Raw genomic sequence first — 18,369 nt, 5'->3', positions numbered from 1 at the left:
AAAAACTGTGGGTCAGGTTTTTCTTCAAAAGAATTCAAAATCACAACAAGATTTGCTTTTTTTTATTTATTTTTTTTTTTAAATATGTTAATGCTTACAGACAAAACCTAAAGAGAAAGCACATGCAGCTATTCCATCTACACTATTCGTTTAAAAAAAAGAAGAAAAAAAAGTATAATTTGTATTATATATATATATATATTTATTTATTTATTTATTATAATCTAAGTATGTCTTGGAGTAAACTACTTTTTTCTTCTTTTTTTTTTTACCTCTTCTGTTTTAATAAGCGTCTCTACTGGTGAACAAACGGGAGATCTCGCCTTCGTGAAAGTCTGCTGACAAATCAAGAACTTCTTACCTTTAGGATGCAGAGGTCCAAACAAGACTGAAGTTGTGTATTCCTCCGAATCGTTTTTGTCTCTTTGTGCCTGAAGGGTACAACTGCTGGATTCCTCCTGAGGAACGAGGCTGGAAGTGAGGGATCCAGGTATGAACTGTGCGAGACAGGAAACAAACATATTTGCTCAATTCTCTTCTGTCAGAAGAGTAGCCTTTTTCTTTTTTTTTTTTTGTAATAGTGTATGCCAATGTGCTGGCTACCGGTGGAAATATGATTGTTCAGAGCCTGTCAAAGATATCCCTGCACACTGGGAAAGTCAAACACAATAGAGGATCAATCTGCAAATGTTTTCTTCCCTCCCAACGCAGGGAGCTCCGCGGAAAAATGTAAAAAATGACAATGATCTGAAAACTTCACCGAGACAAGAGGCATGAAGAAACTCCGCAGGAAAAAAAAAACGGCTCCTAAACAGAAAGAGGGGAGCATTTGTGGAGAACTTACCTTTTTTTTTTTTTTTTTTTTAATCCCGGCTGTCACCTTATTTTTCTCAGTGAGAGCAGCTGGTCAATTTAGTAGCGTTGTTGTATTTTGGCGCTTTGTTGTTTTCCGTAATATTTCTCAGAGGTTTGACAGTATAAGTGGAATGTTAAGTATGACTTTGGTATGAAATCAACGCACTACACTGGAAAACGAAGGGGGAGGGGAAAAAAGTCTTTCAAGGAGGAGCCATCGGTGCGCGTCAATCAACAAGCTTAAGGGGCGGGGACTTAACTACAGGCCCCGCCCTCACAATCCCTGAACACTGACTGGAGCTTCCTGTCCTAAAAAAAAACAACCCAGTCTGACAGAACACACACACACACACACACACACACACACACACAAGCAGTATATTGCTGTGAAAGTTAGCAAAATAAGAAAAAAAACAAAAAACATGCAATACCTAAAAGCAGCTTTGGCAGACTCAAAAACAAGTAGGCCTGTTTCAAGAAAAATGATAAACTTCTTTTTTTTTTTTTTTTTTTTTAAAGGAAAACACAATTTAATAGCAACATGATCATAAGGTGAACTTAGAAAAATGCAAAGATGTTTGGTTAGCTATGTTTTGAATTATTAAATGACATTCTATAAACTCTTTATTGTCAAGATAATGATGTAATTGTTTGCAGAAATGCACAACAAATAATTACATAATAATAGTTGAATAAATGGGATGCTATGCAATTCAGTCACATGCAAAAAAAACAACAACAAAAAATAATCACTTGTCCTACTTTTACAATAAACTGCTGAACAAGCAAATCCTAGGATCCAACACTGTCATGGGAAAATTATTTTCTCTGAAGGTTGCATGAAGGTTGCGGCCGCGATACATTCAAACATTTATCTCTGATCATTCCATGGGTCTATCATTTTCTCCTAATCTGTAGAAAATTAAACCACATGTTGACGTTTCTCCTCCCAAAACATTTTGGGCTGAAATAAGGCAACGTGATATAAAATACGAATATTGTGGACCTTTGATATAAATCTAATGACAATTTGGTCCTTATAATATGTTACATGCTATCAAAGATACTGCTCCAAAAAGAGTGATTCTTGGAGCACAATAAGTAAAAAAAAATTAAAAATTTTTTTAAAAATGAGGTCTCTTCTGCCTGGCACTTTTATATCTATCGTTTCTGGTTTAGACCAAGTGCATATGACATAATACAACCTGTGAGTAATATTACACTGTATGAGATAACATCCAGTCTGACATGAACAGAAAATTGCTGTTGTCTGAGATACTAATAGTCTATGACAATTTGTAAACATAAATGTTTCCCTCCTAGACATTATTATGAGAGGAGTCAGGGCCATTTCTTTAGAGGAACTTTACTAATTCAATACCTCCCTTGAGATGTTTACGTTTCTGCTGTCAAACAATGTTTAAGCCCACAGAACTTTATTTTGAATTCCTTTGGCCCAAATGGATAAAATTTGCAATAGCCTAATATAAGAGTGACACATCATGATATATTTTTTTCAAATTTAGGGGAAAACAAAGGGGTCAATCCAAGCTATTAAGGTTTTATCTTGGGCGTAGAGTAATTAATTGCTTGATTTTACAATAAGAGAATATTTTTGATGAAAGTTGCTTTTTTGCTTTGGGTCGAAACCAAAGTATGATGGACTATTAAGATCCAGAATGATCATTAAATGTTACTGACAGACACAAAATAGTGATTTTAACACAGGGCTTTTACTTTTAATGTAATATGTTTCTGTTCTAGCACTAATACTTAGCCTTAAATTAAGTAGATATATCTCAGTGTTTCTTCTAACATACCATAACCTTGTTCACATAAAACCATCAGTAAGTCTGTTACCGTGTCAATTCATTTGAAAAGACATTTTATTATATTTATAGTTCTGCTGTCATGTTTTCTAGCCCCCCTGTAAACTATACTGCACATAAACATCAATCTCTTGCACAATTATATACTTGCAGTTTTATTTAAATGCAGTAAATCAAATTGCATACACTACAATGTAAATACAATACAATTAATCAAAAGAAAATACAGAGGCTGCTGTTTTTCTTATTTAGGGGCTAAGTTATCCTGAAAAGCTTTCAACTGACACAATGTAAATCACTTTAAACCATATGAACTTCGATCCAAACATCTTTATCCAGCAACAGCTCCTTCTGTTGGTCAAGAACATGGTTGCAACATTTTAGGTTCACGCATTAATCACTGAGACACAAAAGTAGAATTACTATGGTGTGCAAATGACTAACTCGTTTATTAGTGTTCAAGAATGACAACAATAATGTTGGCAGTTGTTTAGCTTGAAGTCATGTCCAAAAAAAAAAAGACAATGGGGGAGGAAGAACTCACCTTACAGCATCTGTCCAGAGCAGCCGCCTGCTTCAGGCTTCATTTAATCTGCAAGTTTGGACAACTGCCTGAGCAGGTTGAGGCAGAATACACACCTCTCACTTACTCTCAAGGCCCTTGGTTCAAACAGGTTTTTCATTCTGAGCGAAGCTCCTCTCGACATGTCAGGCAACTGCTGAAAAAAGAAAGTGTGGGTGTCTCCAAAACTTGCAACTGGAATCTGTCTGATTATCTGCCAGCTGCATGCTCACAGCAGATGATACAGTCATAAAACATATTTTAGAGTTATTCTTACAGGTAATACAAACCTACTGTACAGGCCTTGAAAAGGGGATTGATGCGGCTTCCTCCTATATAGGAGTTTGTCATTCCAAGAGCAGCACTGACTGTCTGATAATACATACACTATAAGGGTTTATTGTATTGTTGTGAAGTGGGAAACAAGAAAAGGTTGCCAAAAACAGTCAGCATATTTATGTAGTACAAGTTGACTTCAAAGAAATTTAATTCGAATGCATTATTACAATAAGCCTTGAAATGCAACAAAGGCAGTGTTCAGGAAAATAACAAAAACACATAAATAAAAAAAAACCTACATGAATCCACATCCGAAAGACATGTCTAACAAATAAATCCAATGTAGACCGAATCATTATTAATACTTTTTAAGTTAAATTAACACTAAATACCTCAAACTAAAAACACTCCTCTTTTAAAATGATATACTTCTACACGTTACATTAACAAATACCATATACCTGAAATGGTTTCACAGCCACTGAACATGAAAAGTCCATTGTGTAAGACAGCTGTTATGAGATTTAATAAGCTTTAAAAAAAAAAGTAATTTAATTATTTTAATGCTATCAAAGATACTATGTCTCACTTGTGGAGATTGTTGATATCTCGCAGAACATAACTCTCCAAATTAAAATCACTTTTTCTGAAAATAGATATTCTCATTATGATTTAAGTTTCGGTGTGTTTGCATTTCACAGTCACATTATTGGCCCTATACAGCCATATCATAAATTACAATACAGCAGAACAAAGCCTAAATAAAACAGAGTTGAACATCTTTTGATGATGTTAATAATCTTGAAACACCTTCTTCATTGAGGCGTACCATCATCCCCTCAAAACCTCATAAACTCCACAGTGGAGTCCTTCGTAGTGGTGCGTGCTTTTCTGTGATTCACAGAAATTCCGATTTTTCCACTAAATTACGAGACACAAAACAGCACTCTTCTGCACCATGCCGGGCAAGATCAGATGATAATATCAGCCTGATTTTGTTTTGTACACCTGGAGGGACTCAAATGCCCATAAAGCCTTCGAGGCTGCAGCAGGGACTGCCGCATTCAAGGAACCATCGGAAGTGTCGACTAGTCCAAAGACGTGGGTCTGTCTGATGCGAGTCGGGGGGGAAGCTGCAAACTGTGTGAGAAGACAACTAAGGATCTTTGTGTTATTCACAAGCAATTTTACCATCAAAGCTGGAGAGTGCGATGGCAAAGGCCTGCGTGGCACACAGCGGGTAGTTGAAGTCCAATGTAAAAATGTCATCAGCTATTCGTCCGAACTGCATCACAATGTAGTCCACTGGAAGAAGCAAAGGGTTGTTTAAAAAAAGAGTTGTAGATAAGCTAAACATGTAGATATAGATGTATATATTGTCTAGCCAATAATTTTAACTATGACTGGTTGATATCAGATAATAATCAGAAATGTTACTATTGTATGTGTTTACCCGCTTTTTCTGTCAGCCATAAGTCTGTCATGTGGGGGTTTTTGTGATCAGCAACTAAGCTACTAAATGGCCTTGGTATTTCACCTACTGTCAAAATAAAATGTAACAGGAACTCAATCAAATTTTTGCAGTTTGAATTCTCTGAAAATAGTTTTGTTTTTGTTATTTTTCTAAAAGTGAGGCGAAGAATTGTGAAAACAACTGTAAAATGAGAAAATGTTCTTTAAATGTATGACCAATGTCTGTCGTTACGAGACATCAAAATGGTTTTTCATGCTTTACTCCTCAATTTGAATCTCATCATTGTCCGAAAAAAACTCCACAAAAAAACAACTGACCTAACTAAACTAACCGACCTTCGCTGCCTTCTTTCTTTGTGTTGTTTTGTGTCTTGCCTGTGAACTGCTTTTGTATTTCTTTAACACGTAGTTGTGATCAAACAGGAATGCTTGCCTTTATCAGTGGGCGGATAAACAGTACTCACAGTCTTTGCTATGAACTATCTGGAAGTTCTTGATGGAGGCCTGGGTGACCCTGCCATTGAAGTTCAGCACATGAGACGCTGTTTCTTCGTTCCACACGGGCGTCTTGTTGTGAAGCTCGATCAGATTTTCCATCCTTCTATTCTGGTGCCTTATCAACAAGCCGTCACAGTCCTGCGAAGAATTGACACGTTTTAATATGATTTAACACACTGGCATTGTGCTGCTCTGATAATAAACACATCATGAATCAAGCTGTGAGTTGTATGGAAATAATTTATCGACACTGTGCATGTGTTGAGGTTTTTCAAATAATATATATTCTGCGTGTATTTTATAGGGACATGCATATTTGTTTATTCTCTAAAAACCTGTAAAGTAACTGAACAGAGTAAGCCCACCCATGTCACTTTTGCATAGGACTGTATATATCACCCCTTGTTACCTGGCGTTTACCTACCGTCTGTTATTCTATTGCATTTATGATATATCTTACATTTCTTGGTCGGAGTGGTACTCGCTCGTTGTCCTTGTTCATTCCTGGAATGATGACCGTCATCCTTCTGGGTCCTTTCATTCCTAACACATTTGTTTCCTGAGACCAGAAATGAGCAAAATCGGGACTTTTACATTTTCTACTGCTGTTGGTAAAACAAATCAAAAACATGACGACAGGATTCGTGAAATGCTCTGTAGATGAATGGTAAGCTGCACAATGACTTACATAGATGATCCCTGCTAACTCTTGGCGTGCATTAGACATGTCTGGAAGAGCTCTTTCTGGATTCAGGGCGTTGTCAAACACAGTGAACTTAGTCCCCATTAAGTTTGACCTTGGAAATGTATAAAATAGCATAATGAATTAAAACTGAAGCAAATGCATACCTTTTGTGGTTGATATTAAAAAAAAATTTTTTGTTGCTATTAAATGAAAAGTGAAATTGACCTCAGCTTTCCAACAAAATTCTCTCCACCTCTCGATAAGTCGGTGGCATCAATGGAGATCAGGTAATTCGAAGTTGCGCATTTCTTTCGTTTCCTCCCAGCCAACAGGAACGTCTACAAGGAAAAATGACAGAGACAAGCAGTCTTATTACAATTAAAGAAATAGATGAATGCAAATCCCCAAAATAGTCCATGATGGTACTAATTAAAATAATTAAAAAAGTGGAAAAACTGCATTTTTTTTTTTTTGCTTTGGTCTAAATCTGTAAATCATATAAAAACTACTGGGTTTTTACATGACACTGGTTTGGATGATAAGCTGTAAAATCCTAGACCTTTTTCTCGTTGTCTAGATGAAGGTAATACAGAGGGTAGAGGCTCTTATCCATCCCTCTCTGGTCCCGAGTCACTCGACATTTTACAGTCACACCCTGCGGAGCCGGATCCATCACAAACTTCTCCAGGTTGTCGAACTCAATCTCAGGCGAGGGAGATCTCTCCTGATTAATAAGAAAAAGTACATTTTGCAACATGGTTCACTCTCAATTAAATTAAATGCTTTCTTGCCTGTGTAACATACATAAAGTGACTAAAATGTCTGTCTTATTTCATGGGGGAATTGTGGGGTACCTTTTTCTTCTTCCCTTTGCCCTTCTTCTTCTTAGATTTTTCTTCTTTTTCTAACTCAGAATCATCACTCTCTTCTCCCTTTGCTGAAACAGACAACATATATGTATATAGATGTATATACATCCTTGTCAGTGACTCAAACAGATGACAAATTTAGTAGTAAACTTGCCTTTTTTCTTTGTCTTCTTGTCTTTGTCTTTGTTCTTATCCTTGTCCTTGTCCTTGTCCTTGTCCTTGTCCTTGTCCGTGGATGCCTGGAACAGGGATGTTGAGCCAGCAGTGGATTTCTTCTTTGATTTGGTTGACTTTGTCTCCTCTTCACTGTCATCACTGTTTGATTTGGCAGCTGCTCAATGAACAGGTTTATAGATATTTAGCTGAATTGCATTTGTAAGAACCCTTACAGAGTTCTCCGTCAATCCCTACACAATTAATCGTCTGTAATGAAGTCTACATTTTCACATTTTGGCATCAAAATGAATGCTGTTCAAACCAAAGAGTTTAAATATCAAAAAAGTAATCACCTTTCTTTTTGCTTTTAGAGTCTTTGTCTCCGTTTATCTGGAACATTGAAGCTGGTTCTTTTTTCTTGTCTTTCTCCTTTGACTTGGACTTTTTTTCTTTTCCATCAGTTTCTTTGTCCTCTGAGAAATGAAAAACAAGGGAAATTCAAAAGATGTTATCTGTCTTAGAATGTGATGAACTAGAGTCGTGTGAGCTCACAGATGAATCTAACCTATTTTTTTATGTAGTAGAGCAGATTGGAGTGACTGCCAACCAAATCTACACTGTCAATTAGCCTGCAAAACCTGCGAGCTGGACAGATGTGAAACAGCAGAACTAATTTTGAGCAAACACTCTTGATTTGTGTTTCCTCACTCTGGAATCTGGTCTCTCTGTTTCTTCCAGCTGTTGTGTCAGATTCTAACAGCTTGACAATGAGAGAGGGATTCAGACTTCACCAGGATGCCCATATTTTAGATTTCTGTTAGGGCTGTACCTTTTACGGTTTTTTAGACTAAAAAGTTGATGGACCACACTAGGGCGTCGACTGACATTACAGGCATATATTTCTGCTGTCAGAATACTTACAAAGGATCCAAGATGCCAAAACTCAGAGGGCACAACTTGAAAGACATTGAGGTGAGGGATGTCAAATTCCTTTCTCAAATTAGTGGCACAAGTCTTGCGTCCTCAAAACCTCAATTACACTCACAATACTGTCAACGCTTGCTCTCAAAACTGGTTCCATAATGACGAGTCTGTTCCAACATCCCTTTGCTCTAGACATGCTGACTAATGACTTCTCAAAGATTTTGGTGCTACCTGTATGTTTTTGGCAATATTGAACTTTAGAGATTGAAAGCGCACAGTGCCGAGTACTTACATTGGTCACATTGGTAAAAACGACTTGAACTTGTTTGTCTAACTGTCAGCTGATCAAAAGGTATGAAATTCCTTCAGTCTGACTGATACATGACTGTGGCAGTCCTTACAGAAAGAAATCACGTCAAACTGAGTTGAAAGAAATTTCAATAAATTCACAGTTTGTTACATTTTAAACATGCAGTACAAGTTTTGGGCAGCAGAGACAAACTGTGAACTACTTATTATAACGTTTTAAGTTGATAAGGTAATGTATTGGCAAAAGGTTGTTTATTTTTAGCTCTGTCCTGAGTCCTGAGATAATGATCAAGCAATTTAATGGCGAATGTTGAATTCTTCACTATGTTGCAGTTTGTGGCTGTCTGGGTAGCTTACAGTAGGTTAACATTTGCCTGGTGCAACTGAAATCAACATTATGGGAAGAATGTTTGAAAAAAAACTGTTTCTCTGACAGAAAAACCAAAACAATAAGGTGCAAGACATTAAAATGCTGCAATGATTTGAGATGAATATAAGGATCCAATGATTCTCTCTGGGTTTGTTACCACGAATAATCTTTTTCACAAACAAGTAGTCATCTAATGTGTTATTAATATAAAGATATCGGTTATAGCTATATCAAAGCTTTTTTTGGGGTTTTTGAAAAGCCAAAGGGAATATGTTCTAAACTTTAGTGCTTTAGAGATTAAGGCTAATTTCTTAGATTGCAAATTATAATGAAGTGCAGAGCCAGGAGTTAACCTGTTTATAAATGGTACTGGAACTACATTTCAATATAAAATATCTAACAAATAGTCATGAAGATGTCTTCAGATAAAGTGTAACCTACTCTGTGTTCATATAATTCTCACTTCTGAATTAACAAAATTATTTTGATATTTTAAATGTGGTACAACAGATGAGTTCACAACAGATGAAATGTTACTCAATATAAATTCAAACTCTCACGATCAATCTTTTACAGATGTGGAGACAAACCTTAGTATTCCTGTTATTTACTACACGTGAATTGCATTGAAGAAACAGAACACAATTTCGATTTAGAAATGAATGATAGGTGAACGCTGAAATGGTTCTGAAATAATAAAACATAGAAAGCTCCCCACAGCAGTTATACAACAATATTCCCATAGCTCAGAACATAAAGTATGCCAGAGATATAGTATAACTTCATCTATTTCCACGGTTACCAGAAACAGAGCACTTTTCTTTCGTTTCCTTTACAGGAGGAGCAGCGAGCCACAAACACAAGTTAGCACAGGTTTTACTGAAATGACTGATCTGAGAGCTGAACTCAAAAGCACTGGAGACAATCCAACCAAAATAATAGAAATGAGCAATAACACTCCAGGTTAAATTACACAGTAATTCTATATTCAGGTGACAACTAGGATCATTTTAAAGTTGCATCTTTACACTGATAATCAGTTCATTTTTAGCTCTACTCAAAAGAATAATGAGTAACATCAAGTTACAACTCAGCACACTGTGAAAGTCTGGAGAAACAGGAGAGTCAGAATCCTATGAAAGAAAGAATTACTGACATTACTGCTGACAAGATTTTGTTCAGATGCAGGCTGAATGAATTAAGGACCTGTGCAGAGGATATACGGTCAATAAGTGTTTGCTAATGGCTCTGAGAGACTGGACTTAAGCAAAATGTTCATTCTGGCACCTTAACTTGTTTACAGTGATAACGTTAACATGCTAATGATTAGGCATTTACTGTTTGCCATATTTATCATCTTAGTTTAGAATTTTAGCACACAGTAATATTTGTAAATTAGCAATAAGCACACAGTTCTGCTGAGGCTAGAGCAAATGTCACTAATTTTGCAGATATTTAGTCATTATTAAGACAATTAGGATCTAATAATGGCACAAGATGAAAAGCTAAAGGATCACCAAATATATTACAAATTACACTGTAATCCAGTTTTTACTAAAAAAAAAAAAAACAACTAAAATGCTATGTTTATAGTTCAGTAATACATCATTTTGGAATTTTTATAAAATTCTCAGTAAAATCAAACAAAAATTGCATAGATATTGTAATTTTTCATGAAGTACAAAGAGCTGGCAATGCTAGGGGAAAAGGTCAGTGGATAACGAAAGTTAGTAAGCCTCAGCCTCTGGGGACCAAGTAGATCTGTACAATATTTCATGATACTTCCTCCAATAGTTGTTGGGTAATTTCAATCTGGATCAAAGTAGTAAACTGACTGAATCTGTAATCACAGCACCGAAGTTGCTGAAATACAACGGTGTGGACCAAAACACTGTGACCCATAACAGGCCCCCACATCCCCCCGTAATTTAGATATTTCACCTTAAAAAAAAAAAAAAAAAAAAGTATTGTTTCAGTGTAACTTGTTGGCTACTCAAGTGCCTCCCCCTTGGAAGTAAAAGTGCTACACAAGTCTAAACAGTCCTGAGTCGGGGACTTCCACAACTGTAAATGTTAGGCAAAATTAAGGACTTGGCTGTTGTCATGTTTAATTACATTTTCCACAGTTACTTAAGGCAAACCACTCACTTAACTGATGTGTTTTGTTGCCTCTGCCGCCAAGTCATTGTTTCCATTCGCTTACTCCCTCACTCACCATGACACAATAAAACCATGTAATCCTCTTAACAACAACCTGGTCGTATCACTGCTGTTTTGAGCACAGTGAGGATGCCTGTTGCCATACCTTTAGATTTAGATTTCTTTTCTTTGCCAGAACTTTCAGACGGAGAGCCGTCCTTTGTCGTTTTTTTCTTCGTTTTCTTTTTGGGGGTGTCGTCATCATCTTCATCGTCGTCGTCTGTATCTGAACCTGCGGTGATGGAAAACATTCAATGGACTAGACATTCAAATTAATAGTTTAGGAAAGGAAATGTAGTTAAACTTAAAGGTCTTAATGGTCAGAAGGCCAAGTTTAAAAAACAATCTGATGTGTTTTTGTTGAGGGGACAGTCATTAGTGTCTCACCTTTCTTCTTTTTTGGAGCACTTTTTGCTTTCTTCTTTGGCTCTTTTTCTTTTTCTTTTTCTGGTCCCTCTTTGTCTTTTTCTGGTTTCTTTTTCTTCACTTTCTTTCCATCTATAGTGTTGATAAGAAAACAGACATGTGACCATTGTGGGTAGATCACAGTAGAGAGTCCAGTCAAGTGAATAAATACATCATAGTTGGTTATCATTGTCCAAATTTCTCACTTTGGATGGCAGAACTGTCCTCTTCGGCTACATCTTCACTCTTCTTGGTCTTTGTTTTTTTGGGTTTGGCCTCGCTTCCTTTCAACTTGGCTTCTGTTGTGCCGTTGGCCTCCTCTTTCTTCTTTTTCGGCTTCTATGGATTTTCTTTCAAGATACAAAAGGGATTAGAAGTGAGAATCGTGGACGAGGAAAGAAACAATAACAACTAAAGCAAAAGGAAAACTGCAAGACGGATAAAATATCTTGAAAGATTAAGTGAAAATAGCAACACGATTATTATCGATAACAATGACTCACCATTACAAAGTCCAATGTGAAGGGGAGCGAGGGGTAGGAACAGAATAAAAAGAAAATGATCATCATAATATCATTTCTGCTTTCTCTTTCTGCTATTACTAGTTTAAAATGAATACTACTACAACCCTTGCAGTGTTATGCTGAATTGAATTAATTTGGCACTTTGTGTATTGTAAAACAAAAGTTCTTAATTTTACGTTAAATTAGACCCTTTAAATTGTATTTATTTATTTTGAATCAGTGCCGTGAGACAGTTAAACTGAAATGGCATAACAGCTTCTGGCAAAGCTGCATGTTTTGTTACTGGTATGAACTTATATTTATGATTTGTAAATGGATACAAGAATTTAGGTTTAGCTACAGGAATTGAAGAGAGAAACAGGGCATGATGAGATAATAACAATGATGTAATGCACATCATGCTGTGTTTTCTCTAACCAAATAATCAATGTAGTATTTTTGATAATACAGTTTTGTAACATAGATAGATAGATAGATAGATAGATAGATAGATAGATAGATAGATAGATAGATAGATAGATAGATAGATAGATAGATAGATAGATAGATAGATAGATAGATAGATAGATAGATAGATAGATAGATAGATAGATACTTTATTAATCCCGCAAGGGGAAATTTTTCCGCTAACATACACTCACACCTATAAAAAACAAGAACCAAACACGTTTTGTAACCGTTTTATGTAACTTGGCCAGGCTTCCAACTGAGTACCAAGACACATAAAATAACAGCAACAGTCACAGTGAATCACACAGTTTTGCCAACACTTGGTAATGTATTGCAGAAGACAGCAACTCCATTGCTTAAGGAAACAATCACGCCTTCTGAGATGCCGAGGCAATACAACGAGAGTTAAGAGACGCTAGAAATGATAGGATAGTATTTTAAAGTCAATTTGTTATCCATTTACTGGCTCACACTCGTCTGTTAATACATAATACTTTGTATAATGTACAAATTTGGTCTTAATGAAATTCCTAATAACTCTTCAATTTAGTCTAGAAACAAGCTGAAGTTGAAAGGGGGCTTTAGCCTCTGACATTTAGTCCTCCTCCATAATATCCATTTATGTCTTCTTATAGGACATTATCCACATGACGATTTAAAACTCAATTCTCAAACAAAGTGGTAAAATATTTAAACGTTACAATAAATAAAAAGGGAACGTAGTTGTGTTTTTACCTGACATTTCATAAGGACTACAACCTTTGCACAAACTGACATGAACAACGTGTCACTGTCTCGAGTCACGGAGAATGAGGTCAGTATGATTGCAGACAGCAGAGACAGTAACGGTAATCCTATTAGATGTAGATCCTGCATCGATGGAGGACTATTTATGTCCACAGAAAATCCACAGCAGCAGAGTTGATATTTGTCATATTGCGATGGATGGTTTCATTAAAGTTGTTAAATATAACGCCACACTCGACCCAAATGGCCCTATTTGTCCATAACTGTCAATTGTAAATAGCACTTACAAATTATTTGTAGGTTTCCACGTATTTACCAACAACTTCTTTTCTGTCCAGAACTTTGAAGACGCTTTGAGGAAACTTTTTGTCTTGTTACTGCCACACAGCATGCTTAGTTTTTACTCTGATCACAGCATATATTCCAAAAAACATGCACCTGGAAGTCTTTTTTTGCATTGCTTTGTAAATTCTGAACAGTGACCTAATTAAGGAAAATCACCTCTAACCCCTACATATTGTTTAAAAGGAACAAAGACATGGGCTTTGTTTCTGCATCTGATGATGGAAGATTTGCTGGACTGTTAAGCTTAAAAGCTGAGGAATTGTTGATACAGTACATGTGAAAATAATACATCTTTTTTTTCAAGTAATTATGGCAGGCCTTCAAGGAGGAAATGGCAAAAGGAAGGAAATGCTGTGGCAGTTGCGTTTGGTTTGGATGTCACTGCACTATAAGTGGTTTGGGTGGCTGGATTACTGACTAATTTCAATCCCTCATCCATGCTTTTGCAGATATATTGTCTGGCAGAGGAGCTCCATAATCTTGGACATTGTTAATTGAGATGCAAGTTAATGCCTGACATTGGGGCGACCAATTCAGTAGCTTCGTACAGAGATGATTCTGGTTTTGAAGTCATGTCTATGGTCCCTGTTAAATAAACTGTGTCTGTCCAATGGTAAACTTCCTGTGCAGGCATTAGCAGTTACCTCACATGTGGGTCAAAGTTTATTTCCTACGTAATGTTTTTTTCCCCCAAATGCCTTAGAGGTAAACTTAAACAACTTGAGTATTCCATATCAAACAGAAATTTAAGACCAAAAACTGCCTCACAAATGCATAGCAACCCAACACTAAACTTTGCAGTCAGTCCAATGATGTTATGAAACCTGCAAAAGTGTTAAATCACTCTTATAAAGGAAATTTGTGCAAATAGTTCTGACTCATCAAGTATCAACAGATGTCATAAAAGCAGCTGAAAAAACCCCTAAAAATAGTCTTTTTGAAAATATACTTTTTCGAAATCCACAAAACCACATTCCCATCCTTTTACCTTCTCTGCAGACATGGCGTGGTCTCCAAATTCAGCCTTACCACCTGTTCTTTTCAGAAAATAAAAAAAAGTAGGCTTCTCAGGAGAGATAATGAAAGAATGAGAAAGGTTTGTGCTCACACCGTCTCCATCAGCAGAAAGTTGTTAATAGGATTTATGTGTAAAGCCATCTGCTCTGAAGAAGCACGTCAACGGGAGAAACCAAAGCAGGATTGGGAGGAGGGAGAAGACTTATGTCATATCTGGTCAGGAAACGACAACATTTTTTTTGTTTTCAGGGTTTTCGTGCCAGCGCTGACTGCAGCAAAGCTGTCGTAAGATGCACTTAATTTAGATTTACCTGGATCTGTGGCTGTGGGATAGAGCCAGAAGCAGAATATTCATCCTTCCGGGTCCTGAGTCAAAAGCAAAGAGAAATACATGTTATTAACAAAATCTAAATCACTTGCTTATTATACATGTGTGATCTGGAGAAGGACTGAAACTTGTGATTGTTTTAATTTTTTTGATCAGTTAATAGTTTGTTCCATCATTTGAGTCCAACAGTTGAGGATACTTACTAAAGATGTTGAGTTTTATATTATATAAAACCTGCTTGAAGAAGCAGCTTGAACCAGTGAGTCTTGGGCATTTGAGCTTAAAATAACAACTGACACAATTAATCAAGGCTATCAAAAGCTTGTCATCTTATCCTTGCCGTAGTGTCATTCTTACGTTAACAGGTCACAAGGGGTATGAGAATTGGGCCTAAGTAAGTCTGCCTCAGAGCAACACAAAAAAACCTTCCCCTCGCTACTTATTGGTTTAGCACCACTTGGCTAGCATGAGTGGAAAGTGGGTGTGGTAAAGCAGTAATAACCATTCAGAAAACCACAAAGCCTGAGGCAGAACTAATGGAAGGCACGAGGAGGATATCCAACACATTCAAAAATGCTTGCACGACAAATACATTTGCAAAGTTCTATGTTGTTATGTAGTAATGTTGATAGTACAGTACCATACCTGTCATTTGTCCAGGCTTCTTTCACAATGTGATTGTGGAGAGGCATGGGTGATGAGGAGAGAGGTTACATCCAGTTTTTGACGTTATGAGAAAGACTGGCTGAATGATATCCAGCACAAATCACCTGAATGTAAATCTGTATGTAATCAGAATTAAAATAAAAAATCATGCAAATTTTGGCACATATACTACTTCCAGGTGGGTGGTGTTTTTTGTGTGTTTTTCAAGCAGCAGTGCGATTGTCTCCATCCAGCATGTGAATGCCCACAAGGCTCGATAAACACCCTGAAAGCCTACAGAGGGGTCACATGATACAACTTCTAAGAGGATTTTCCACAAAGCAACGGGTCCCCCCAATCCACTACCACACAACCAGGATATCCTGACCCTTCAACTGGGATTACTCTAATCACCTTTTCACCGTCTGTGAGCATTTCTAGGAGCTTTTTATATACACACATATATATATATATATATATATATATATATATATATATATAGAGAGAGAGAGAGAGAGAGAGAGAGAGAGAGAGAGAGAGAGAGAGAGAGAGAGAGAGACTGTGGAGGGTTCCAAGAAAAAGAAACATTACTTTTTGTGGTTTACAGGGGGAAACTAAGACAGATTTAGGGCAATTAAATGTAGTTTTAGTACAGGACTGTGTAACTGCATCAAGACAACAGAGGTCAAGGATGAAATTAACTCCGGTCTTAAAATTATGGAAGGTTTATAACCAGAAGTCCTGTGGTTTATTTGCGAGCTGGAAAATTCCAGGTAGAAATGGCAACAAAAAAAAACAACACTATAGACAAAATGCCTTATCTCATCTCCATTTTCTCTAATGGAGCAGCTCAGTAACCTGTGTTTGACTTGGAATGTGAAGCCGGATGATGCAGCGAAACATGGCAAGTGAGGTCGGTCTCCTCCCTCCCATCACTTAATCAATAGGGGTTTAAAAAGAAGTGTCAACATTAAAAACAAAGTGTGATTTCCTCATTCAACCACCAGATGCTGCTGTTCCCCAACAGACAAAACACAATGCATGGAGCAGCTGTGAGGCACCAGGGGGCACATGGAGATACTGTAATTTAATTAGTCACCATCATGTTTTTAAAAAAGTACAGATTGAACCTCAACAATAATCAAAATGTATACTTTAGTTAAAAGCATGTTTGTCCATCAAAAAGGAGGTTTTCTACACGTTCACTCCCTTTCTCTAAGTGTTATCTGGCAACAGTCAGTCGGAGAGCTCACAGAGGAGATGGGAGGAGAGTAATTACAGCTGAAGTGAACACTAACACGTGATGGGAAATAAAGAAGAAAAAGGCATGTGTTTTGTAGTTTTATAAGGCCAGACCCTTTGTCTGTCTGCATCGCAGTGCTGCTCACGCTGTCAAGCCTGCTGACTGCTGAAAGGGGGTCTAGACTAACTGCTTTGCTGGCATTTCTGCAAATGCTTGACAGAAACATGGCAGTTGGCAGGCGGCCTAAGGAAGGCCACTGACCTCAAGGGAGCAGCAGAGAACCCATCACGATCTTAAAGAGACAGAAAGCACAATGTGTTTCCCATACAGCGTGCCTCCGATCCATTTTCATGTCAGTTATGTTTTATGACTGCGAGCAAGATGGTAAACATTGTTCAAGCAATGAGAAGCAGTGTTAGAGAGTATACCAGAGCATCTATAAAACTAGCTCTTACTATACCAACAACTGTAACAACAAGCCTGAATGAAATGAAAACACATTAATCAAATTTATGGTGAAATGGGGACCATTCAAAGCAGTTGTGCAAACACTAAGCCAGGAAGAATTATGTTAAATACATAAAGGTAGAGCTTCCATTGGCAGTGACCTGTGTTTAAGGAGGGGGTACGATGATGATATTTTAGTCCACCCATGGGGTTTAGTGCTGAAACAGCACGTTGGTGGGGACGTGAACCTGGTGGCACTGTAAGGCCGGGTGAATCATCAACTCAGAGAGAGCCCATATCTCAGGAAGCACAAACAATGAAGACGGGCGAAATGACCGTATTCCCGAAGGAGGGATTGTTCAAGAAAGGTGGTCACGTAGTAAAGAAGACAATAGCAGGAGGTCTCTTATATTCAATAAAAATGGAAAGATGCTATTCAGGAGCAAAAATAGTCACTGGATTATACATAGATCCAAACTCACAAACTTAACCTGCACAATTCCAAAACACATCCTGTTTGACTCCTGTTATTTCACTTTAAAACGTTTGCACACAAGTGTTTTTAGTATAGCAAAGCTGGTAGCAGTCAAAATGTTCCCCTACTGAATTTAACTTTAATTTAGCTTGATATAAAATAAATCCTCCCAAGCTGATTATTTCAAAGGTTTACTATCAAAAAAAATTAAGTATCAAGATCCATCATTATCATATCATACCATTTATGCATTTACCATTTATATTATTGATTTAACACCAGTTAGTGGAAATTTTAACCTGTTGGTAACAATACATAAAAAGTCAGAAGATCACAATAATCTTTAGCGTTTATCCTGAATGGACGGGACTGTGAATGGCTGGACCTAATTTCATAGTTACTTTTGGTAATTCATCAGGCAATTATAAAGACATTTCGCTCCAATGCAAAATGGTGGACCAACAGCCTTACTGGCCACAATATTTAGTTTCATAAGCCACTTCAGATTTTCAAGATATGCTTCAGTAAAAGCAAAACTGAAGAACTGTACTGTTAAAAAAGTTAATCATTACATTCGATGAGGTATGAGGCCCACTGAACGGCCCCTGGTCCGGTGGTCCCCATCCCGGCTTTACAAACTGGTATTAGAAATGTGTGCTGTTGTCTCAGGGTCTAAACTATCAACTTTCCTTTGCCCTCAACACAAAACGATCTCTTTATTTGTACACGTGCTCC

General features: G+C 37.1%; 1 protein-coding gene across 2 annotated transcripts; it reads right to left on the bottom strand.

Annotated features, from left to right (window-relative positions):
• Positions 1 to 3,715: 3,715 nt before the first annotated feature.
• LOC138616649 (tubby-related protein 1-like) lies at positions 3,716 to 15,487 on the bottom strand. 2 transcript variants are annotated; one of them, XM_069691108.1, is made up of 14 exons: positions 15,470 to 15,487; positions 14,808 to 14,862; positions 11,620 to 11,752; positions 11,396 to 11,506; positions 11,115 to 11,240; positions 7,560 to 7,679; positions 7,205 to 7,381; positions 7,036 to 7,118; positions 6,741 to 6,905; positions 6,407 to 6,519; positions 6,185 to 6,293; positions 5,957 to 6,055; positions 5,463 to 5,634; positions 3,716 to 4,830 (listed from the first exon to the last, which is right to left on the bottom strand). In XM_069691108.1, exons 6-14 carry the CDS (start codon positions 7,603 to 7,605, stop codon positions 4,697 to 4,699), a joined length of 1,098 nt encoding a protein of 365 aa, XP_069547209.1. In that variant the 5' UTR covers positions 7,606 to 7,679; positions 11,115 to 11,240; positions 11,396 to 11,506; positions 11,620 to 11,752; positions 14,808 to 14,862; positions 15,470 to 15,487; the 3' UTR covers positions 3,716 to 4,696. The 2 variants fall into 2 exon arrangements, with proteins under 2 accessions (XP_069547209.1, XP_069547208.1); XM_069691107.1 differs by lacking the exons at positions 14,808 to 14,862; positions 15,470 to 15,487 and adding an exon at positions 14,468 to 14,600.
• Between the last annotated feature and the right edge of the window lie 2,882 nt (positions 15,488 to 18,369).

The sequence above is a fragment of the Brachyistius frenatus genome, unplaced genomic scaffold, assembly GCF_029030835.1.
Source record: "Brachyistius frenatus isolate BFR_SWC_R1_liver_20210118 unplaced genomic scaffold, ASM2903083v1 Contig_10, whole genome shotgun sequence".
In the NCBI taxonomy this organism is placed as follows: Eukaryota; Metazoa; Chordata; class Actinopteri; family Embiotocidae; genus Brachyistius; species Brachyistius frenatus.
The sequence above is the reverse complement of the archived record's forward strand: the minus strand, read 5'-3'. Positions and strand labels throughout refer to the sequence as shown.

Excerpts from the sequence above, each read along its gene's own strand:
- LOC138616649 (XM_069691107.1), bottom strand. Across the intron at positions 6,056-6,184 it reads AGTTAGCAGGGATCATCTAT|GAAACAAATGTGTTAGGAAT; the intron begins GTAAGTCATTGT and ends TTCTGGTCTCAG. Across the intron at positions 4,831-5,462 it reads GATAGTTCATAGCAAAGACT|TGGACTACATTGTGATGCAG; the intron begins GTGAGTACTGTT and ends TGCTTCTTCCAG.